The following is a 17,782-nucleotide window of genomic DNA, read 5'->3' on the forward strand; positions in this document are numbered from 1 at the left end:
TCGTGCCATGAAGCTCCTGGCTTAGTTTCTTTTTGCTGATTTTAATATCGGAGGAGATTTGGAGGTCTGCATTTACTTAGTCAGCAGATTGTTGGCGACTTTTATACACTATGCACCTCAGCTCTGGGTGACCCCACTCTGTAACATTATGTGGTCTTCCACTTCATGGCCGAGTTGCTGTGGTTCCTAAACACTTCCACTTTATAATGCTACTCACAGTTGATGGTGGAATATCTAGGAGGATATTCATCAACTGAAATGTTACAACAGTGGCATCCTGGAATTCATTGAGCTCTTTAGCGAGACCCATTCTGTCACAAAGGTTTGTAAAGGCAGACTGGATGGCTAGGTGCTGGATTTTATACACCTGTGCAATGGGAGTAAATAAAATACCTGAATTTAAAGGGTGTCTGTCCCCACAGTATGACATCATACACTGCTTACATAGCACTGTAGCATAACTATACATTAGTCAAATGGTACCTGGCTCCTTTTTGTTTTGATGTTCACCAAATAAATAAATGCAGTTTTATTCATATGTAAATGAGGGCTAGCAAGTGCCCAGGGGCAGGGTTTGGGCTGTAAGTGCCCAGGCTGCTTTGCCTTCTTCTCACATAACCCCTCCCCAGCCTGTTGCTTGGCTCGCCCTGTAAGCCTCTTGCGTCATCCAGTTTACTGCCCACAATGGTCATCACAGTGCACATGCGCAGGCGGGATCTCATACAGTAAACTGGATGACGCAAGAGGCTTACAGGGCGGGCCAAGCAACAGGCTGGGGAGGGGTTATGTGAGAAGAAGGAAGAGTGCCCTGGGCACTTACAGCCCGAACCCCACCCCTGGGCACTTGCGAGTCCTCATTTACGTATTAATAAAACTGCGTTTTTTTTCCTTCGGTGAACATCAAAACAAAAGGACAAAGGTACCATTTGACTCATGTATAGCTATGTAAGCAGTGTATAATGGCATACTGTGGGGACAGACTGCCTTTAATTATGGAAGTTTATCCCAATACTTTCGCCCATATAGTGTGTGTGTGTGTGTATATAGATTATATATACAGTAAATAATAAGCTTCTACAGATAACAAACAGCACATATAAGATAGCAAGAATACAGAGTAAATAAGCAGTCACTTAGCTTCAGATCAGCTCTTGGCAAGCTCTCTTTATGCATGCCAATGCCTGAGATGGTGGGTAACAGAAGGTCTCATGTTCTGAAGACTCCTTCAGAGATTACTCTCTACAACAAGGGCTGGGTATTTATATGCTTAGCGTCCACTAGGATGGGCACAGAACTTTCCTCCTCCAAAAACAAAATCTTCTAATATTGCTGAACAGGTTGAGCGTATGCCTGCTATTATTTAGTACTCCATGGAATGTGGCCACGAGGCTAAATGGTTGTTAGAACTTGGTGATGTACATACTTCTGTATGAAAATCGGTGTCACCAACTATAGTATTAGGGCTTCTGTAATGTGTAGTTATCTGTGAAGAGTAATATTCTAACTTATTCCCAGTACCATTTCACAAAATCAACAGACAGATGTAAGAAATCTCAGACTCCTTATGTAACATACTTGAGCTATCACAAACCTGTCAAAGGTAATATTTTCCCAGTTGTGCTTTTTAAAGGCAATGCCAACCATTGCATCCAGTGTTTGTTTTTTTCTGTTTTTTTTTTACCACCACATCTAAAAATTAAAGAACATTGCAAATCCTTTTGGACTAGTTTCACACTAGCGCTTGGGATCCGGCTGGCTGTTCTCTGCATTCTGGCATTGCAGGAAGCTTGAAAGTCTCTGTCCAACCCCATTAACTATAATGGGGACCGGTGGAGATCCAGCCCCAACCAGACAAATATGCAGAGAATCGGCTGGAAAACTACCCCGAAGAGTCAGCCCGAAGAAAACTAGCCTTAATAAAAATATATTAGTTCTGTGGTCATCTGTCTTCTACTTGGTTCTAACATTTGGTAGGTTAGCGAGAAGTGGGGAACAGATGGATAGCAATATGACTACACAGGGTTTGTTTGTAGTCTGTTACCCTGAAGACAGACAGGTCTGCATAGGGGTTAGGATATATCTGGGAAGGTGTTGATATTCTAAAGGATGCCTATACACTGTGCGGCCAGGCTTACGGATCCAGCCCGGCAATTAAGCTGGAATCTGTCTGTGGTTCCCTTGGATTGGCTGCACCATTTATGGACACCCTATTTATTAAGGTATCTGTGGATTTTTGTAGTATATAGGCACACAATAATTTTATCATAGACAGCACTAAGCAGTTTTCTTTGCTGGACAGGTATATACTATATTAGAAGCTAGAAAGATTCAAGGCCATGGTTAGATTTTTATTGTTCATTGTGCTATTTTTTACTGAGATATTTAATGTAACGGTACCTTTTTTTTTCTAGTGAGAGGGATGCATTCAGAAACCTTGCCAAAGCTAAGAGGGAGCATGGAGACAAACATATCTGAAGACATATGTCAGAACGGTCCTCAGCCTCCGTATTCAGATCATCAGTCAGCCACAGACTCTGCCATCGGCTCCTGTAGTACAGCAGCACCCCCAGGTGTGGCTGGTTTCAATGACATCATATCGGAGTCTAGTGCTGAGGGCCTAGTTCTTAGAAAGGAAGCTTTGCAGTCGCTGAAGCTAAGCCTTCATATGCAGGAAACTGATCTGTGTAAGCACTTTTTCTGGAGAGCAATTCTATCTATTGCCTTGCACTTTAAATTTCTTGCATATTCTGCATGTGATGATTCCAAAGCTCTCAATAACCTACAAAATAATGTCTCTCTCTATCTGACATTTTATTATGTAATGTAATTACCCAAACATATAGAAAAAAGTAGACCTGCATTAAAGGCATATTCTGTTTGTGAGAAGTTATCCCTATCCATAGGATAGGGGATAAATATTAAATCAGGGGGGCCCCTCCTGTCATGAACGGAATGGCAGGTCGGGTACGCACAATGCTGGTCCATTCATCTCTATGGAATTTCCAGAAGTAACAGAGAGCTGTACTCGTCTGTCTCCAGAACCCCTGTAGAGATGAATGGAGAGGCAGTGCACATGCTCAACATGCCGTTCCATTCATTTTGGGGCGGCCACAAGGAGTACAGCGTCCCCGTTCAGTAGGAGCCCCCCCCCCCCTAATCTAATAGTTATTTCCTACCCTGTGGATAAGGGATAACTTCTCACATTCAGAATGCCCCCTTAAAAGGGGCTGTCTCACTTCAGCAAATGGCATTTATCATGTAGAGAAAGTTAATATAAGGCACTTACTAATGTATTGTGATTGTCCATATTGCTTCTAGCCTTTTGCTGGCTTGGTACATTTTTCCATCACATTATACACTGCTTATATCCAGGGGTTACGACCACCCTGCAATCCATCAGCAGTGGCCGTACTTGAAAACTATAGGAAAAAGTGCATGCCTATGTGCTCTTCCATGGTCTCGGCCACAAGAGAGGTCGGCGACTTTTTCTATAGTGTGCGAGCAAGGCCACTGCTGCTGGATTGCAGGATGGTCATAACCCCTAGATACGAGCCGTGTATAATGTGATGGAAAAATGAATCAAGCCAGCAAAGGAAGCACTATGGACAATCACAATACATTATTAAGTGCCTTGTATTAACTTTGTCTACATGATAAATGCCATTTGCTGAAGGGAGACAACCCCTTTAAAGGTAACATTAAAGAACTCTGGCAAGTGAAGAGTCAGTTTTAGTAACCATTCCGGAGCATCTTTTCTAAAACCCTACACCAGGGGTAGGCAACCTTCAGCACTCCAGTTGTTGTGAAACTACAACTCCCAGCATGCACACTTACTCTTCTCTTCTCATAACTCTCATAGAAATGAATGGAGCATGCTGGGAATAGTAGTTTCACAACAGCTGGAGTGTCGAAGGTTGCTGACCCCTACCCTACACTGTGCCGTTCCTCTGTTGTTCTTTTCTGAAAGTGTATGAATAAATTGACAATTGGTCGTTACTTTTCCCCTTGAAAATGTTGCTATATAAAACATCACCCTTCTGTCATATTCAGAGCTGTGAACTGAATTAATATGTAACGTGATTCCATAAAAACAGGGAGCAATCTAATAGAACAGAAAAGCTGCTGTGGATTCTGATTCTTCACCCCTTCTACATGTCAGTCAGAAGACACAAGCTAGTAGTCTGTTCAGCTCCCCACTGGTCACCACAGATGCTGCAGTACTGGTAGTCAACACTGGCAGTCTGTAAACAAAAATCATGGTGTGGGGGAGGGGATAGGGCAGTCGGAGCATCTGGTAGTGTATCGGTGAGGGATTAAAGAGGTGATTACTGTGGTGCTTGTGGTAGGGTCGGCAATGACAGACTGACAGATTTCTGGGGTGGTTATTTTTCCAAACAACATAGGACATCCAAGGTCATTAGTCACTTTTATGTATCCCCATGTATGTATGTGACATAAACAGAATAATTCACCTTGTCTGTCTGGGTCCGTCTCGCCAAAGTACTCCAAATACAATATATGGGGATCAGACTAAGCACAGCCACCACAAATCATGCAGCTTCCAGGCACTGACCCTAAATGAGCATTTCAGCCCTGTATTTATTCCCAAAGTAATGAGCCCAGCAGCTACACCTGGGATTACTTCAGGCTAGGGCAAAGTGTTTACTGGAGTTGGAGGGAATAGCAGGCCACTCTACCAACCTACCCACCATTCCATAAAAAAAAACACTTAAAAAGAAACGTGCCTCAGCAAAGTACACTTTGCTGAAACCACCCAACTTTTTGGGATTATTTTACCTCACCCATCTGAGCATTCTGGGTGAGATATACACCCCCTTCAGTACTTTACCAGCCACCGTGATACAGTTATATTCCTAGCTCGCAGTTATTTATCTTGCAAAATATATCTGTCCTTTACACAACTAGGGCTCATTCAGACGACTGTATATTTGTGTCTGCATCTGTTCTGCAATTTTGCGCAATTCAATGCGGAGCCATTCGATTGAATGGGACCGCAAAAGATGAGGACAGCACGCTGTGTGCTGTCCACATCTGTACTTATGTTCCGTGGCCATGCAAAAAAGATAAAACATGTCCTATTTGTCCGTTTTTGCGGACAAAAATAGGGATTTCTATCATAGGGCTGGCTGTTTTTGTTCCGCAAAATGCAGGACCCGCACACAGCCGATATCCATGTTTTGCGGATCCCCAATTTGATGAATGCAAAACAGATATGGCCTTTTTGAATGTGCTCTTAATCATAGGTAGTAGGTTCAGCCAGCACATAAATGGTTGCACCTTCCCTGGTGGTTTGACCAGTTTCAGCAAAATGAAGGAATGGAACGGCCCTCTTACAAAGGAGGTATGCTTGTAATGATTTATTCAGATTCTACTTTATAAAAATAATCACTGGTGCAAGTTGTTATATTTGTATTCACTTCCATAGATCCCTTTTATAATGAAGAAGGGTTTCTGTACCCAAAATGATGCTTTCCCTTACGCCCATGACCACACCCTTAAGAGACCGCTTCCATCCAGGAAACAGGAACTTTCGTGGAGAGCTCTTAGGGAGGGGCTCTGCCCCTATACCACCAGTTCCTGTTTCATGTCCTATGGATAGGACTGTTCGTTTGTGGGGAGCTAGATTTAGCTCTGGGTCCTGGATGCTTCATCGGGCCGGTGTTCCTGGACAGTCCCAGCATCACCACGAGGTGATGCTGACACGCCGGATCCTGCTGGCGGTGTTAAGGAGGTCCGGGGTCTTTCTCTGCCTGCCCCCCTGCCTGGGCGGCTTACAGAGGCGGGGGGCAGGGTTAGAGTTTGTCCTGTGTGCTCGCCCCTTCCTGGTCTGTTATTATGTCAGCATTGTGTGAACAAGGTGGTAAAGGAGAAATCCCCATCTCTGCTTCAGAGCATTATGGATATTGTCAAATCTGAAGTTTCTGATTCAATGAAAATGGATAAGTGGTGCCTCCCTTCCTTAGCCTCGGGCAAACAGGGTTACTCTAGCATGGTATCTGATTCAGATTCTTCAGAGAATGAGCAAGGAGAAATCCTAGAAGTTTCAAACTCGTCTTCGGATGAAGAAACCACGGGTAGACCTTTGTTTTCCCCTTAGGATACGGAATCTCTGATGAAGGCTATTAGAGCCACTATGAAAATGGATGAATCTAAAGAACAAAAGTCGGTCCAAGATATAATGTTTGATGATCTGGGGCACAAAAGATCAATAGTTTTTCCATTAAATGAAAACATAACATTTTTAATTCAAAAAGAATGGAAACAACCTGATAAGAAATTTTGTGTTCCCAAAAATGTTAAAATAAATACCCTTTTGATGAGGCTGAGTCCTCCTGCTGCGATAGGCCTCCTAAATTGGACGCCCCAATTGCCAAGATGTCTAAAAATCTGCTTTGCCATTTGAGGATCTCGGTGGATAGACGAGCAGAAGTTTACCTTAAACAAGCATGGGAAGCCTCTACCCAGGCATTTAAACCGAATATTGCCACTACCTCTACTGCCAGGTCATTAAAGTTTTGGCTACAAGAACTGGAGTCCCATATCCAGAATAAAACCTCCAGAGACCAATTACTAGCAGTGTTCCTGTCTCCAGACCTCCCAAAAGACAACAGTTTTTTCGCAGAAACAAAAAAAATTTCAATAGAGACAAGACAGAATTTTCGACAAGAGAACAGAAATAGGAAGAATAAGGGATTCCTCTTTAATTCTCAGTCCACTTCAGGGCCGAATGCTGGTCAACAATGACTGTTTCTGTCCCGTGGGGGAAGACTTTCTCTTTTTTTCTCAGGCTTGGGAAAAAAGATCTCGTCAAGCCCGTGGATTATTGCTATTATAAAAGACGGGTTCTCGCCCCCATCGGAAACATAAAAAATTACAAATCTTATTCAAAATTCTACAAGAAACCTAGCACTAAGACAAGAATTTTTTTCCTACTAAAGAAAAAGGTTCTGGTTCCTGTTCCGGACTCAGAGAAGGGGAGGGGGTTTTATTCGTCCCTTTTCCTTGTACCCAAGCCAGAATGATAATTCAGAACAATTATAAACCTTAAATCAATTCCTAAAATACAAAAAATTCGGAATGGAATCTGTACAGTCTGAAATAAAACATCTATTCAAAGACTGTGTCATGGCCACCATAGACATAAAAGATGCCTATTATCACATCCCAATTCATGCAGATTTCCAAAAATATCTATGGAGCCGCCGAAAATAGCCGAGCGCTGGCTCGGCTATTTCCGTCGGCCCCATAGAAATGAATGGAAAAAAGTAACCTCTACCATTTAGCTCAGAATATGGAAGACATTCTTAAACTTCTCTAAAAACCGGGTAGATAGCTTGGGTTCTCCTCCTATGTCTGAAATATTAGATTTTTTACAAAAAGGTCTCGATAAGAACCTAAGACCTAGCACTCTTAAGGTACAAGTTTCTGCCCTTAGTGCTTTTTTGAAAATTTCCTATTGCCAATCATCCATAGATTAAACGATTCTTTAAAGCAATTTGTAGGATTAAACCTGTGATCAGAACCTTTAGTTCCCCTGTGGGATCTTAATCTAGTTTTGTCTAGAATGATGGAGCCTCCTTTCGAACCACTTTAGGATTTATCTATTAAAACTTTGTCTTTTAAAACCGCATTTCTGGTGGTGATTACCTCTGCCAGGCGCGTGGGTAAGATTTCTGCCTTTCTGCCTCTCCTTATACTAACATCCTGGAGGACAGAGTGCTCATTAAACCAGATCCTTCTTTTCTACCTAAAGTGGTCTCCCTGTTTCATAGGACCCAAGACATTGTTCTTCCATCCTTGTGTCAGTCCTCCAAGAACGAGGAAGAGAGGAGGCTCCATTGTCTAGACGTTAAAAGATACCTGTCTGAATACTTGCAAGTCATTAGTCAATGGAGAAAATCCTCTGGACTTTTTGTACAATTTGGAGGAAGAAACAGAGGTTATAAAATTTCTTCTAGAACTCTATCTAGATGGATAGTGGGGGCTATCACTTTAGCCTATTCCTCAGTGGAGGAAACTCCCCCTTTGGCATTTGGTGCTCACTCATCCATATCCATTTCTAACTCTTGGGCAGAGAGGGCTAATGCATCTCTAGAAAACATTTGTAGGGCTGCTACCTGAAAGTCTCCATGTACTTTTTTTCGTCACTATAGATTAGATTTAGACTCTAAGGACCAGCTACCTTTCGGCAGAAAAGTCCTACAGGCAGTAGCCCCCTTCCTTCTTAAGCTAGTTACTATTCTAGACTAGTCTAGTCTCAAGGGTGCTGTCATGGGTATATATATATATATATATATATATATATATATATAAATATATGAGTTTGTGTTAGATGTGTTTTTAGGACAAGTTCTTGCAATTAACTGGTGGTATAGGGGCAGAGCCCCTCCTTAAAGGGAACCTGTCACCGGGATTTTGTGTATAGAGCTGAGGACATGGGTTGCTAGATGGCCGCTAGCACATCCGCAATATCCAGTCCCCATAGCTCTGTGTGCTTTTTATTGTGTAAAAAACCCGATTTGATCCATATGCAAATTAACCTGAGATGAGTCCTATCCCTGACTCATCTCACGTACAGGACTCATCTAAGGTTAATTTGCTTATGGATCAAATCGTTTTTTTACACAATAAAAGCACACAGAGCTATGGGGACTGGGTATTGCGGATGTGCTAGCGGCCATCTAGCAGCCCATGTCCTCAGCTCTATTTACAAAATCCCGGTGACAGGTTTCCTTTAAGAGCTCTCCACGAAAGTTCCTGTTTCCTGTCCTGAATGAGGCGGTCTCAAAGGTGCTGTCATGGGCTCATGGAAAAGTGATTACCGGTGAGTGTAATCTTAAATTTCATGTTGCTGCATATTAATGTAACACCTTGCCCCAGTGGCAATATGGGATTTGAATAAATTACTTCAAGCTTACCAGCTTTGTAGCTGTCTCTTTTATCCAGTTACACAATATAGATCTAAACAACCAACATTTCACATTTGGCTATCAGCATGTGAGTATAACAGTCTTCTCATTCTTTGCCTGTTTGCTTGCATCCTTGTACTCTTGCTCTTTTCTTGTTGCATTGCCTATTTAAGTATATTTTCATTGTGCATTTTGACTATTTCTATATATAAAAAAGGTTTACCCAAGTTCTCCTCCTAATTTTCTGTCTTATCGTTAGCCTCCAGCGATGCTCCTCTTCCACTTGAGCGAGAAGAGCAAATACGTTTGCAAGCCAGGCGTCGCTTGGAGGAACAGCTAAAACAGTACAGAGTCAAGCGCCAACAGGAGAGGGTGAGCACAAAGATCAGAACTGGAACTTCAATTTGAATACTGAACAGACATGAGATAACTGGAATGTTAATTTACAGGGTTCACATAGGCAGTGAAAACAGCAATGTCCTTACATCCTTTTTTTGTGTTTGCAGTTTTTAAATTCACATAAAAACATGACCCTAATTGTGGAAAACTGGACTCCTATTTTATAAATTGTTCTAGAAATAGTGCTATGTGCGTATATATTATGTTTTTTTTTGTTTTGTTTTTTTACCCTTTCAGATATAAATAGAGATTTAAAAATAGTCTAAGAAAATTTGTTGAAAACCCTTTTGCATGTTGCAAAATGCCACCGACACAAAGAAGGCCTTTAAATACTTGCATTCATTGTGAAATAACAATTGGGGATCATCTTGATGCTGTGCTGTTCCGCCTTTTTCTACTGGAAGTTAATGAATGGTTACCACGTGGGGGAGCGTTCTTGCAAAGTCTGATACTGGTAGCACTGATTGGATTGTGTCAAACTGAGCACCCTGTTGAACCTATTGCAGACTGTTGGCAATTCATTCGTAACTTCAAGTAGGATAATAAAGAAATGGCAAATCATAGAATCATATAAAAATATTATTCATATTTATCACATGGTAAATACAAGTATTGACTGAAACAAAAATGTCAGGAGGGGTGACAGGTCCTCTTTAAATGCCACACACCACAGTACCGTGTATATACATTTTTATATTTTTCTGTAGACTCGCAACAAACCATCTGGAAGGCTGCAACATTTTAACAAAAAATTACATATATTTTTTTAGATATTAATGCATTCAATCCTTTATCATAGTTAAAATTAGTACTTTGCTATTCAGGGAACTACTCTCTGCTGTGTGTATCCCATGAGTATAGTTGGACAGGTGGGGGTATATATATATTTTTTGGGGGGTGTGGGGAAAATTGCAAATGTAATACTTACAGTAGTCTGTGCCCTTATACCTGTCTTCTCTGTTTTGTCCGTTCCCATTTGGAGGAATGAGTGCAGTTTTCCACTTTATGATATGGCATTTGCATCTCTAATAACTTCCTTTTATTTTGCTTACCTTTTAGTCTATCCAATCAACTCCTAAAAATCGTCCCTCAAGCACTTTGGATCCTGAGCTTATGTTTAATCCAGAAAATCTTCCGCGGGCTAGCACTGTTGCAATGACTAAGGAGTATTCCTTTTTGCGCACAAGTGTGCCACGAGGTCCCAAACTGGGAAGTCTTGGCCTCCCTTCGTCTTCCAAAGAGAAGAAGTCATCCAAATCTTCAAAGTCTTCCAGCAAGATTCGTTCATTGGCAGATTACCGCAAAGACTCAGAAACAAATAGTGCCAGTATAGGTTATTCAGATTCTTCTCCTGGCTCCCTAAAGTCCAACAGGGGAAGTCTTACATCTGTAGTGTCTGAGATCAGTGTGGAAGGAGTACGACCCGAAAGTGTCAGTTACATTGGTGACAACAGCTCTGAGTTTGAGTGCAGTGATTTGAGCATACGACATGATGGCAATGAGAGTGACAGCTCCACTCATAGCAGTGTATCTGCTGGACAGGGCGTTTACTTGAGTGCTGTGTCTCCGAGGAGGCATGAAGAATACATTGTAAATGGTCAGAGCATACCTGTAGAGGATGTAGGACAGTTCCCGTCGCTCAGAGATGTACTACAAGCAGCTGCCGCAGAGCAGCAGGCTCAAGAGCCTGATGGAAATGGGGAACCTAGAAGCCGGAGGGATAGTATATCAAGCAGGTGAGAATTGTTCATTTTCCCATTCACACAAAGCTTGTACAGTCCAGTGATAGTGGCCTACAGTCTAATAACACTTTTGTTCTCTCTGCTGTTTAAAATCTCAAATGTGAACCTTTATTTCTGTAAAAATAAGTTTTATCTCTGAAATTTGACTGTTTATGACATGGTTATTGGAATATGGCCATATGGTTATCATGCCACTGGGAAGGACAGTGTTACTTGTGTGCACACATAAACTGACTAAATAGTTTTTTAAGTTTGATTTTTCATTTTTTTTTATGTCCCCCCCCCCATGCTGTGAGCAGGGTAATTGTATGCTGCTTGCAATTTCCAGGCTCACTCATTAATAATTTAATAATATTATTATTGCGATTATGAGCCCTTATGATTTTACAGTGATTTGTTGTCTATTTGTCTTTTGATGTGCAGTATTTCTATGGAAAGCTCTATTGCTGGCACCCATGATGAACTCCTTCAGGTTCTCAAGGAAAGGATGCGACTAGAAGGTCAGCTGGAGTCTCTGACAGCAGAAGCCAGCCAGGTGAAAACCGTATTTTATCTTATTGTCTTCACATATGGTTACAAGTACAAATGCCTGGTGTCCGGGCATACTTTCCTGCCCATTCCGACATTGCTTGTGGAGAGATGCCCATAGAGAATGGTGTAGTGTATTTGCTTAGCATGTCCCTGCCAGCTCGCAGTTGCCCCTCTCCATGTAGGATATTAAGCTAGAACACCCCTTTAAAGGCTATGCATTGCACTCATTTTGAGCTAAAAAAAAATAATTTTTTCGATTGGTCTTTATTAAAAATGTTGTGCCTCTTTCTCTATACAGCCTTGAGATTCTCTAGTAGCAGGCTCTGTATTTTTACTGTTTACTGTCAGGCAGCTCAGCTGACAGTTCCTTATCTTTGATCTCTGACCTTTTATAAATGCTCATCATAGCTCAATTATCATCTTACTGATAAGAATGTGGCTTAAATATGTGTTTATGACCTTTTAGTCATTTAGAGAGAAGGTTTATTAGATGACTGGCATAAAGTGAAAGTACGATTCATACAGCTAGACAAAAACGTAACCTTTTGTGAAAGAACAGCTGAATATTTTTTAATAAAAACCAACTGAAAAAATGATTTTTAGCCCAAACTGAGTAAAATGCAATCATAAAAAAATTCCCCTGAATGTGTACATAGCCTTTAAGTAGTGTCATTTTTCTTTTTATTGATATTTTTATCAAAAAACAACAGAAGACCGTACAGGAGATACCATAAAATGTACATTAAAGAAAAATCTTCACTTTCATGGTGTCATTAGCTCAAAGAAAATTATGCTAGACAAACGGTAGCATTGAGACCAAAACACATCTCAAAATAATGAGATCTTACTGAGTAACAAACAATTTCAATCACAATGAAAGATATCCAATGAAAATTATGTATGCTTTATCTCTTGCCCTCTGTGCACACATGTACCATAAATACAAAGTAGTGTAATTGTTCTGTTGGGTTTATAACATTTGATATTACCGCTTTCACTATAAAGAACTATCATTCTTCGGTTTCTACTGGAAAGAAATCCCATAATTGTAAAATTCGAAAATATTAAAATGGAAATAATGGTTATACACATAAAGACTTCTCTTTTAGATGACCATCAGTTTTCCACCCATGATAAGTTGTAATGGAAGAATACGGATTTGTACTATTTTAATTGTCAATGTTTTTAATAGGCACTTAAAGAAAAGACTGAGCTTCAGGCTCAACTGGCAGCAGTAAGCACCAAATTTCAAGCAGAGGTTGAGCACAGCTTGGCCAGCCAGCAGAAGCAAGAATCTCTAGGTTTGGAAGTGGTCACCCTGAAAAAATCATGCACAGATCTGGAGAGAGCAATGGCAGATCTTCAGAACAGCTTAGAAGCTAAAAGTAGCAGCTTGGTTTCATTGGGCAATGACTTGCAGCTTGCAGAAGAACAATATCAACGTCTGATGAGCAAAGTAGAAGAGTTACAAAGGACAATCATTCAGAAAGATAATGTTGGTGAGATCATTGATATGGCATTTATATACTTTGTAACAGTTTGAAATACTTTTGTTTGGCCATGTTCATTGACCTCTGACCAATCACTTGCCTGTGATTAAAGGTATTGTCCTCATTTCACCATGGGGATAAGTACCTGATCGGTGCGGTACAACCTCTGGGAGGAAATAAATATAAGAGGTCATAATTTTCTATTGTATTGTAGTCTTGACTATCTTTAAAAATGTTTTTTATATAAGTATTACTAAATTAATTAAATTACTCTATAGCTAATGAAAAAAAGTTCCTGGCATAGAGCTTTGGAAAAGTATTGCCATATTAAAATATCTACCGGTATTTTGTATCCATCATAGTTCATGATCTGCGACAACAGACTGTATCTCTTCAATACCAGCTGCAGCAGGTGCAACTGGACCGCACTACACTAACAAACAAACTTAAAGCTTCAAAGGCGGAAATAACTTCTCTGCAGCAGACACGTGAGTGGTACCAGCAGCAACTCACACTGGCTCAAGAAGCACGGGTCCGACTCCAAAGTGAGATGGCAAACATACAGGTAAATTCCTACAGTATGTCTTTGCTAATGGGCATAATGTTAATATTTTTTGGAATATGAGTTTTTTCCAAATAAAAAGTTACACAATGGGAATTTCAAGACAACCAATACCCTGAAAAGAGAGAGTGAGAAAAGGGTAAAGGGTATAGAAGGAATAGGAAATAAGAGGAGCCAAATTACAGCATCAATAGAGGAGCAGGCCTATAATTCATGAGCTGTAAAGCATCTGGCACATCCAATAGTTGATCTTATTATTACATTTTTTTCATAGGCTGGGCAGATGAGCCAGGCTGGTGTTCTAGAGCATCTTAAATTGGAGAATGTGACCCTTTCACATCAGCTGACTGAAACACAGCACAGGACGATCAAAGAAAAGGAACGCATTGCTACACAACTGCAAACTATTGAGGTAATTCAAAGCTGAACCTTCCCAACATTGTATTATATGCATGCTGTCCACTTGTTTTAGAAGGTTAAGAAAGGTTTACTGGAACAAACCCAGTATCCTTACATTAGGTGGTAATAGGACATTTTCCTTCAAACTTTTTTTTTTTAAATTCCTGACAGGCTGACATGTTGGACCAAGAGACTGCATTCCATCAGATACAAGAAGCAAAACACATGGTGGAAGAAGATCTCCAGAGGAAATTAGATGAGTTTGAGATGGAGAGAGAGCAGCTCCAAAAACTCGCAGATTCTGCTACTGCTTTGGAACAAGAAGTAGAGCAGGTTTGGATATAATTTATTAGTATGCACTAAGGTTCTGCTTGTGGATAATAATGTAGGAAACTGATGAATCTAATTTAGATTTATATTGTTTTCATTAGTTGAAGCTGAATTTGAACCAGAAAGACCTGCAACTTGAAGCCCTCCAGCAGGAACATCTTGAGATCTTGAGACAGCTTACTTCAACCCAAGAAACTCTTCACACCAAAGATCAGTCACTAAATGATCTCCAAATGAGATATGATGAACTGGAAGCCAGGCTTGAGGAGCTACAAAATGATCTGTCTTCAAAAGATGATTCTATACAGTATCTTCAAAACCAAAAGATTGTTCTAGAGGTTGCATTACAGGCCGCTAAGATGGAACAAAGTGACCTGGATCAGGGAGCTAAAAAACTAGAAGAGGGAACTGAAGCTGTAGCAGAAATCTTGGAAAAACTGCGGCAAGATATTGCTGTCAAATCTGGACAGGTAACAGAATAAAATGAATTTTCATTGTTGATGCCATGCCTTATGTTAACCAACTGAGCCGTGCTCAGTTTAGTAATACATTCAATGTGTATGAGTTGTTTTAAACCGAAGAATAGAAGAAGGCTTAGTTTACAGTTTTCGTATGCATTGTAGGTGGAAACCCTGCAGCAAGAGAACATCAGTCTCAAAAAACAAAGCCAGAAAGTGAAGGAGCAGTTTGTCCAACAGAAAGTAAGTCATAAACACCCTTTCTTACCACTTTATTGCATATAACTCGGTTGTACTGATGTTTTTGTGTGTATATTTCTGACGATTCTTGAGCACACTTTGAACAGATGTGTTTTTTCTATGCAGGCTTGCTGTAAATCATAAATAAAAATGATGGCATATATTTGTAGAGTTAAAGGGGTTATGGAAGTAATAAGAAGCGATTATCTGCTCTGTATCACCCTCTACTAGCCAGAGTGAAGAAATGTTCTCAAATGTGGCATAGCCATCTATTACATGGTCCACCTTTCCTCTGAGTGACTATAGTGTAAAACTACAATTTTACTGGTTCCATTATGGCCGGCCAAAATTTCCCTTATGATATAATTAGCTGGAAGTTGCAGAAGCAAATCTCAGAGTAATCAGTTGGCTGTTGGGCTAGCTTCATTGCAAAAAATTTATGAGACAAGTCTTGCATTCTTAGGGGGTCACTTATTAAGCTGAAATACGCCTATATTAGGCGTATTTCAGGCGCAGATTGCCATGCGACAGCTAGTTGCGCCGTAATCTGCGACTTCTGCCTGCTCACACCAGGTCTAAAAAAGTGGGTTTTACGTGGGCTGACCCATCTCATTTTACCATTTTGTACACCTGTTTTAGGAGTAGAAAATGGTCTAAATGTAAGACAGCTTGGAAGCTGGCTTACATTTAGAACTGGCGGATGATCCGCCGAAGTTATGGAGAGGCCAGCTCCTCTTCGTAACTTCGGCGGAACTACCGCCAGCACAGTGCCTTATTAAGACCGGCATCTAAAATGCCAGGTTTAATAAATGTGCCCTTTAGTCTCTGTTAATTTATACTTCCATCAGAGGTATACATTTGGAGTATTCCCTGATGTATATATTTGACTGAAGCCACTGACATATGCTACAGTTTTAGGCATACAGTGGCATTTGTTGGTAATTGACTACATTGTACAGTGTCCCTCCATTTAAGATGGTACAGGAGTTTGTGTTCCTGTACTGTAAAATAAAAATTTGTATGCCAAAAAGGGAATTTTTTGGCATGCGATGGGTGCATGGAAGTCTATGGACACTCTGTTGGTTTCTTATTGCTTTTTTGACACTGGTAGATAGGGTAATGGTCCTATGGAAACATTAATGGGGTTCTCTGAGACTTTTATACTGATGACCTATCCAGTATCTGATCGGTGAGGGTCCAATACCAGGGACCTCTGCCTATCAGCTGTTTGAGGCACTCACAGTAGTTGTGGCTTTCTCTCAGCTCACCAGGCAAAGTGCCGTACATTGTACAGCGGTTATGCTTGGTATAGCAGCTCAGCCCGTTCACCGATCAGACACTGACGTCCTATCCAGAGGATAGGTCATCAGTATAAAAGTCTCGGAGAACCCCTTTAAGTTTCTTAGGAATTTTCTGAGTGTTTAATCTAAAACATTTCTTATTCAGTTAAATAGATCTGATTTTCAGTCGCAGAAATTTCTGAGACAAATCTGCCGCATGTGCATGTACCCTTAAGGTATGTTCAGAGTAAGGCCTCGTTCACACATACATGGATTTTCACGGACCACGGTGAGAAAACCCGTCCTCCTGAGTGCACAAGTGCACGGCGTCATTGGTTGTTAGGACGCCGTGCGCTTCGTGCCGCCGCAGCTGTACAGTAATACACTCCTATAGCTCATACTAGTGTATTACTGTACAGCGCGGTGGCACGAAGCGCACGGCGTCATATCAACCAATGACGCGGTGCACTCGGCAGGATGGGTTTTCACGGACCATGGTCCGTGAAAATCCATGTATGTGTGAATGAGGCCTAATGCTGAGGACCCTTAAGAGAGAAGATGTTCTGTGGTTTGGGTTAAGTGTGTATAAGGATGCTAAACATGCTCTGTGGTGGTGGTTTAGGCAGACATGCTCTCGTAACATAGATTTCATTATTTTAAAAGCTGTATTTATTAAGGTAAAGTTTTAAATAATAATTAGAGCAAAAATAAAAATGGTGAAGAAAAACAACATTAAAACAGCATGCATTAATGCATTTATCATACATTGGCGACTTTTTTTTTTTTCTGTGTGCTATGGTAGGTGATGGTAGAAGCTTATCGCAGGGATGCTAGCTCCAAAGACCAACTCATCAGTGAACTAAAAGCTACCAAGAAAAAGTTAGATTCAGAGTTGAAAGAACTCAAAAGAGAGCTCCTGAAGACTCGGGGTGAGAAGTCGTCAGCAGAAGTGGAAAAAGCACGGGTTATGAAGGAAATGTCTAAGTTGCAGCAGCAGATGGAAGAACTTGAATCCCATCTCCAAGCTGCACAAAATGACAGAGATGAAATGGAAAGCCGTTTACAGGTAAAGAGGCATGAGCCCTTTTGTAGATTATGTTTGTGTGACTGTGGGAATTGGGATGGATTATTGCTTGAGCCAGATTACTTGCTGTTTGCAGATCCTGAACATTTGTAACATTAGAGAGAACAACGTGATTAAGTTTAAATATTGATGCCAGCCATTAGTCCTGTGTTGCTAAGATTTCAATTATGATACATGTGTGATTACTGCCAGACCTGTTGAATCTAGATATCGCTTTGTCTGGCAATATGAAGCAGGATATAACATCTTGAAATGCAGCATCCAGGAGGTCACAAATCAACCTATAAACTGCAGGCCTCACTTGCCTCAGTTAAGGTCAACGTCCACGATTCCACAA

The 17,782-nt window shown here is 40.8% G+C and overlaps 1 protein-coding gene across 2 annotated transcripts in view; it reads left to right on the forward strand.

Moving 5' to 3' along the window:
• The window catches only part of GOLGA3 (golgin A3), a 54,493-nt gene that overhangs the window by 19,830 nt on the left and 16,881 nt on the right, over positions 1–17,782 (forward strand). The window contains exons 4-14 of one of the 2 annotated variants that reach the window (XM_040416274.1): positions 2,412–2,684; positions 9,190–9,302; positions 10,389–11,065; positions 11,495–11,606; positions 12,795–13,101; positions 13,455–13,657; positions 13,929–14,066; positions 14,225–14,386; positions 14,485–14,853; positions 15,007–15,084; positions 17,164–17,427. In XM_040416274.1, the coding sequence (XP_040272208.1) occupies positions 2,412–2,684; positions 9,190–9,302; positions 10,389–11,065; positions 11,495–11,606; positions 12,795–13,101; positions 13,455–13,657; positions 13,929–14,066; positions 14,225–14,386; positions 14,485–14,853; positions 15,007–15,084; positions 17,164–17,427 (2,696 nt within the window). The remainder of the gene's footprint in view (positions 1–2,411; positions 2,685–9,189; positions 9,303–10,388; positions 11,066–11,494; positions 11,607–12,794; positions 13,102–13,454; positions 13,658–13,928; positions 14,067–14,224; positions 14,387–14,484; positions 14,854–15,006; positions 15,085–17,163; positions 17,428–17,782) is intronic. The other variant, XM_040416275.1, reaches the window with a different exon arrangement.

Source organism: Bufo bufo, chromosome 2, assembly GCF_905171765.1.
Source record: "Bufo bufo chromosome 2, aBufBuf1.1, whole genome shotgun sequence".
NCBI lineage: Eukaryota > Metazoa > Chordata > Amphibia > Anura > Bufonidae > Bufo > Bufo bufo.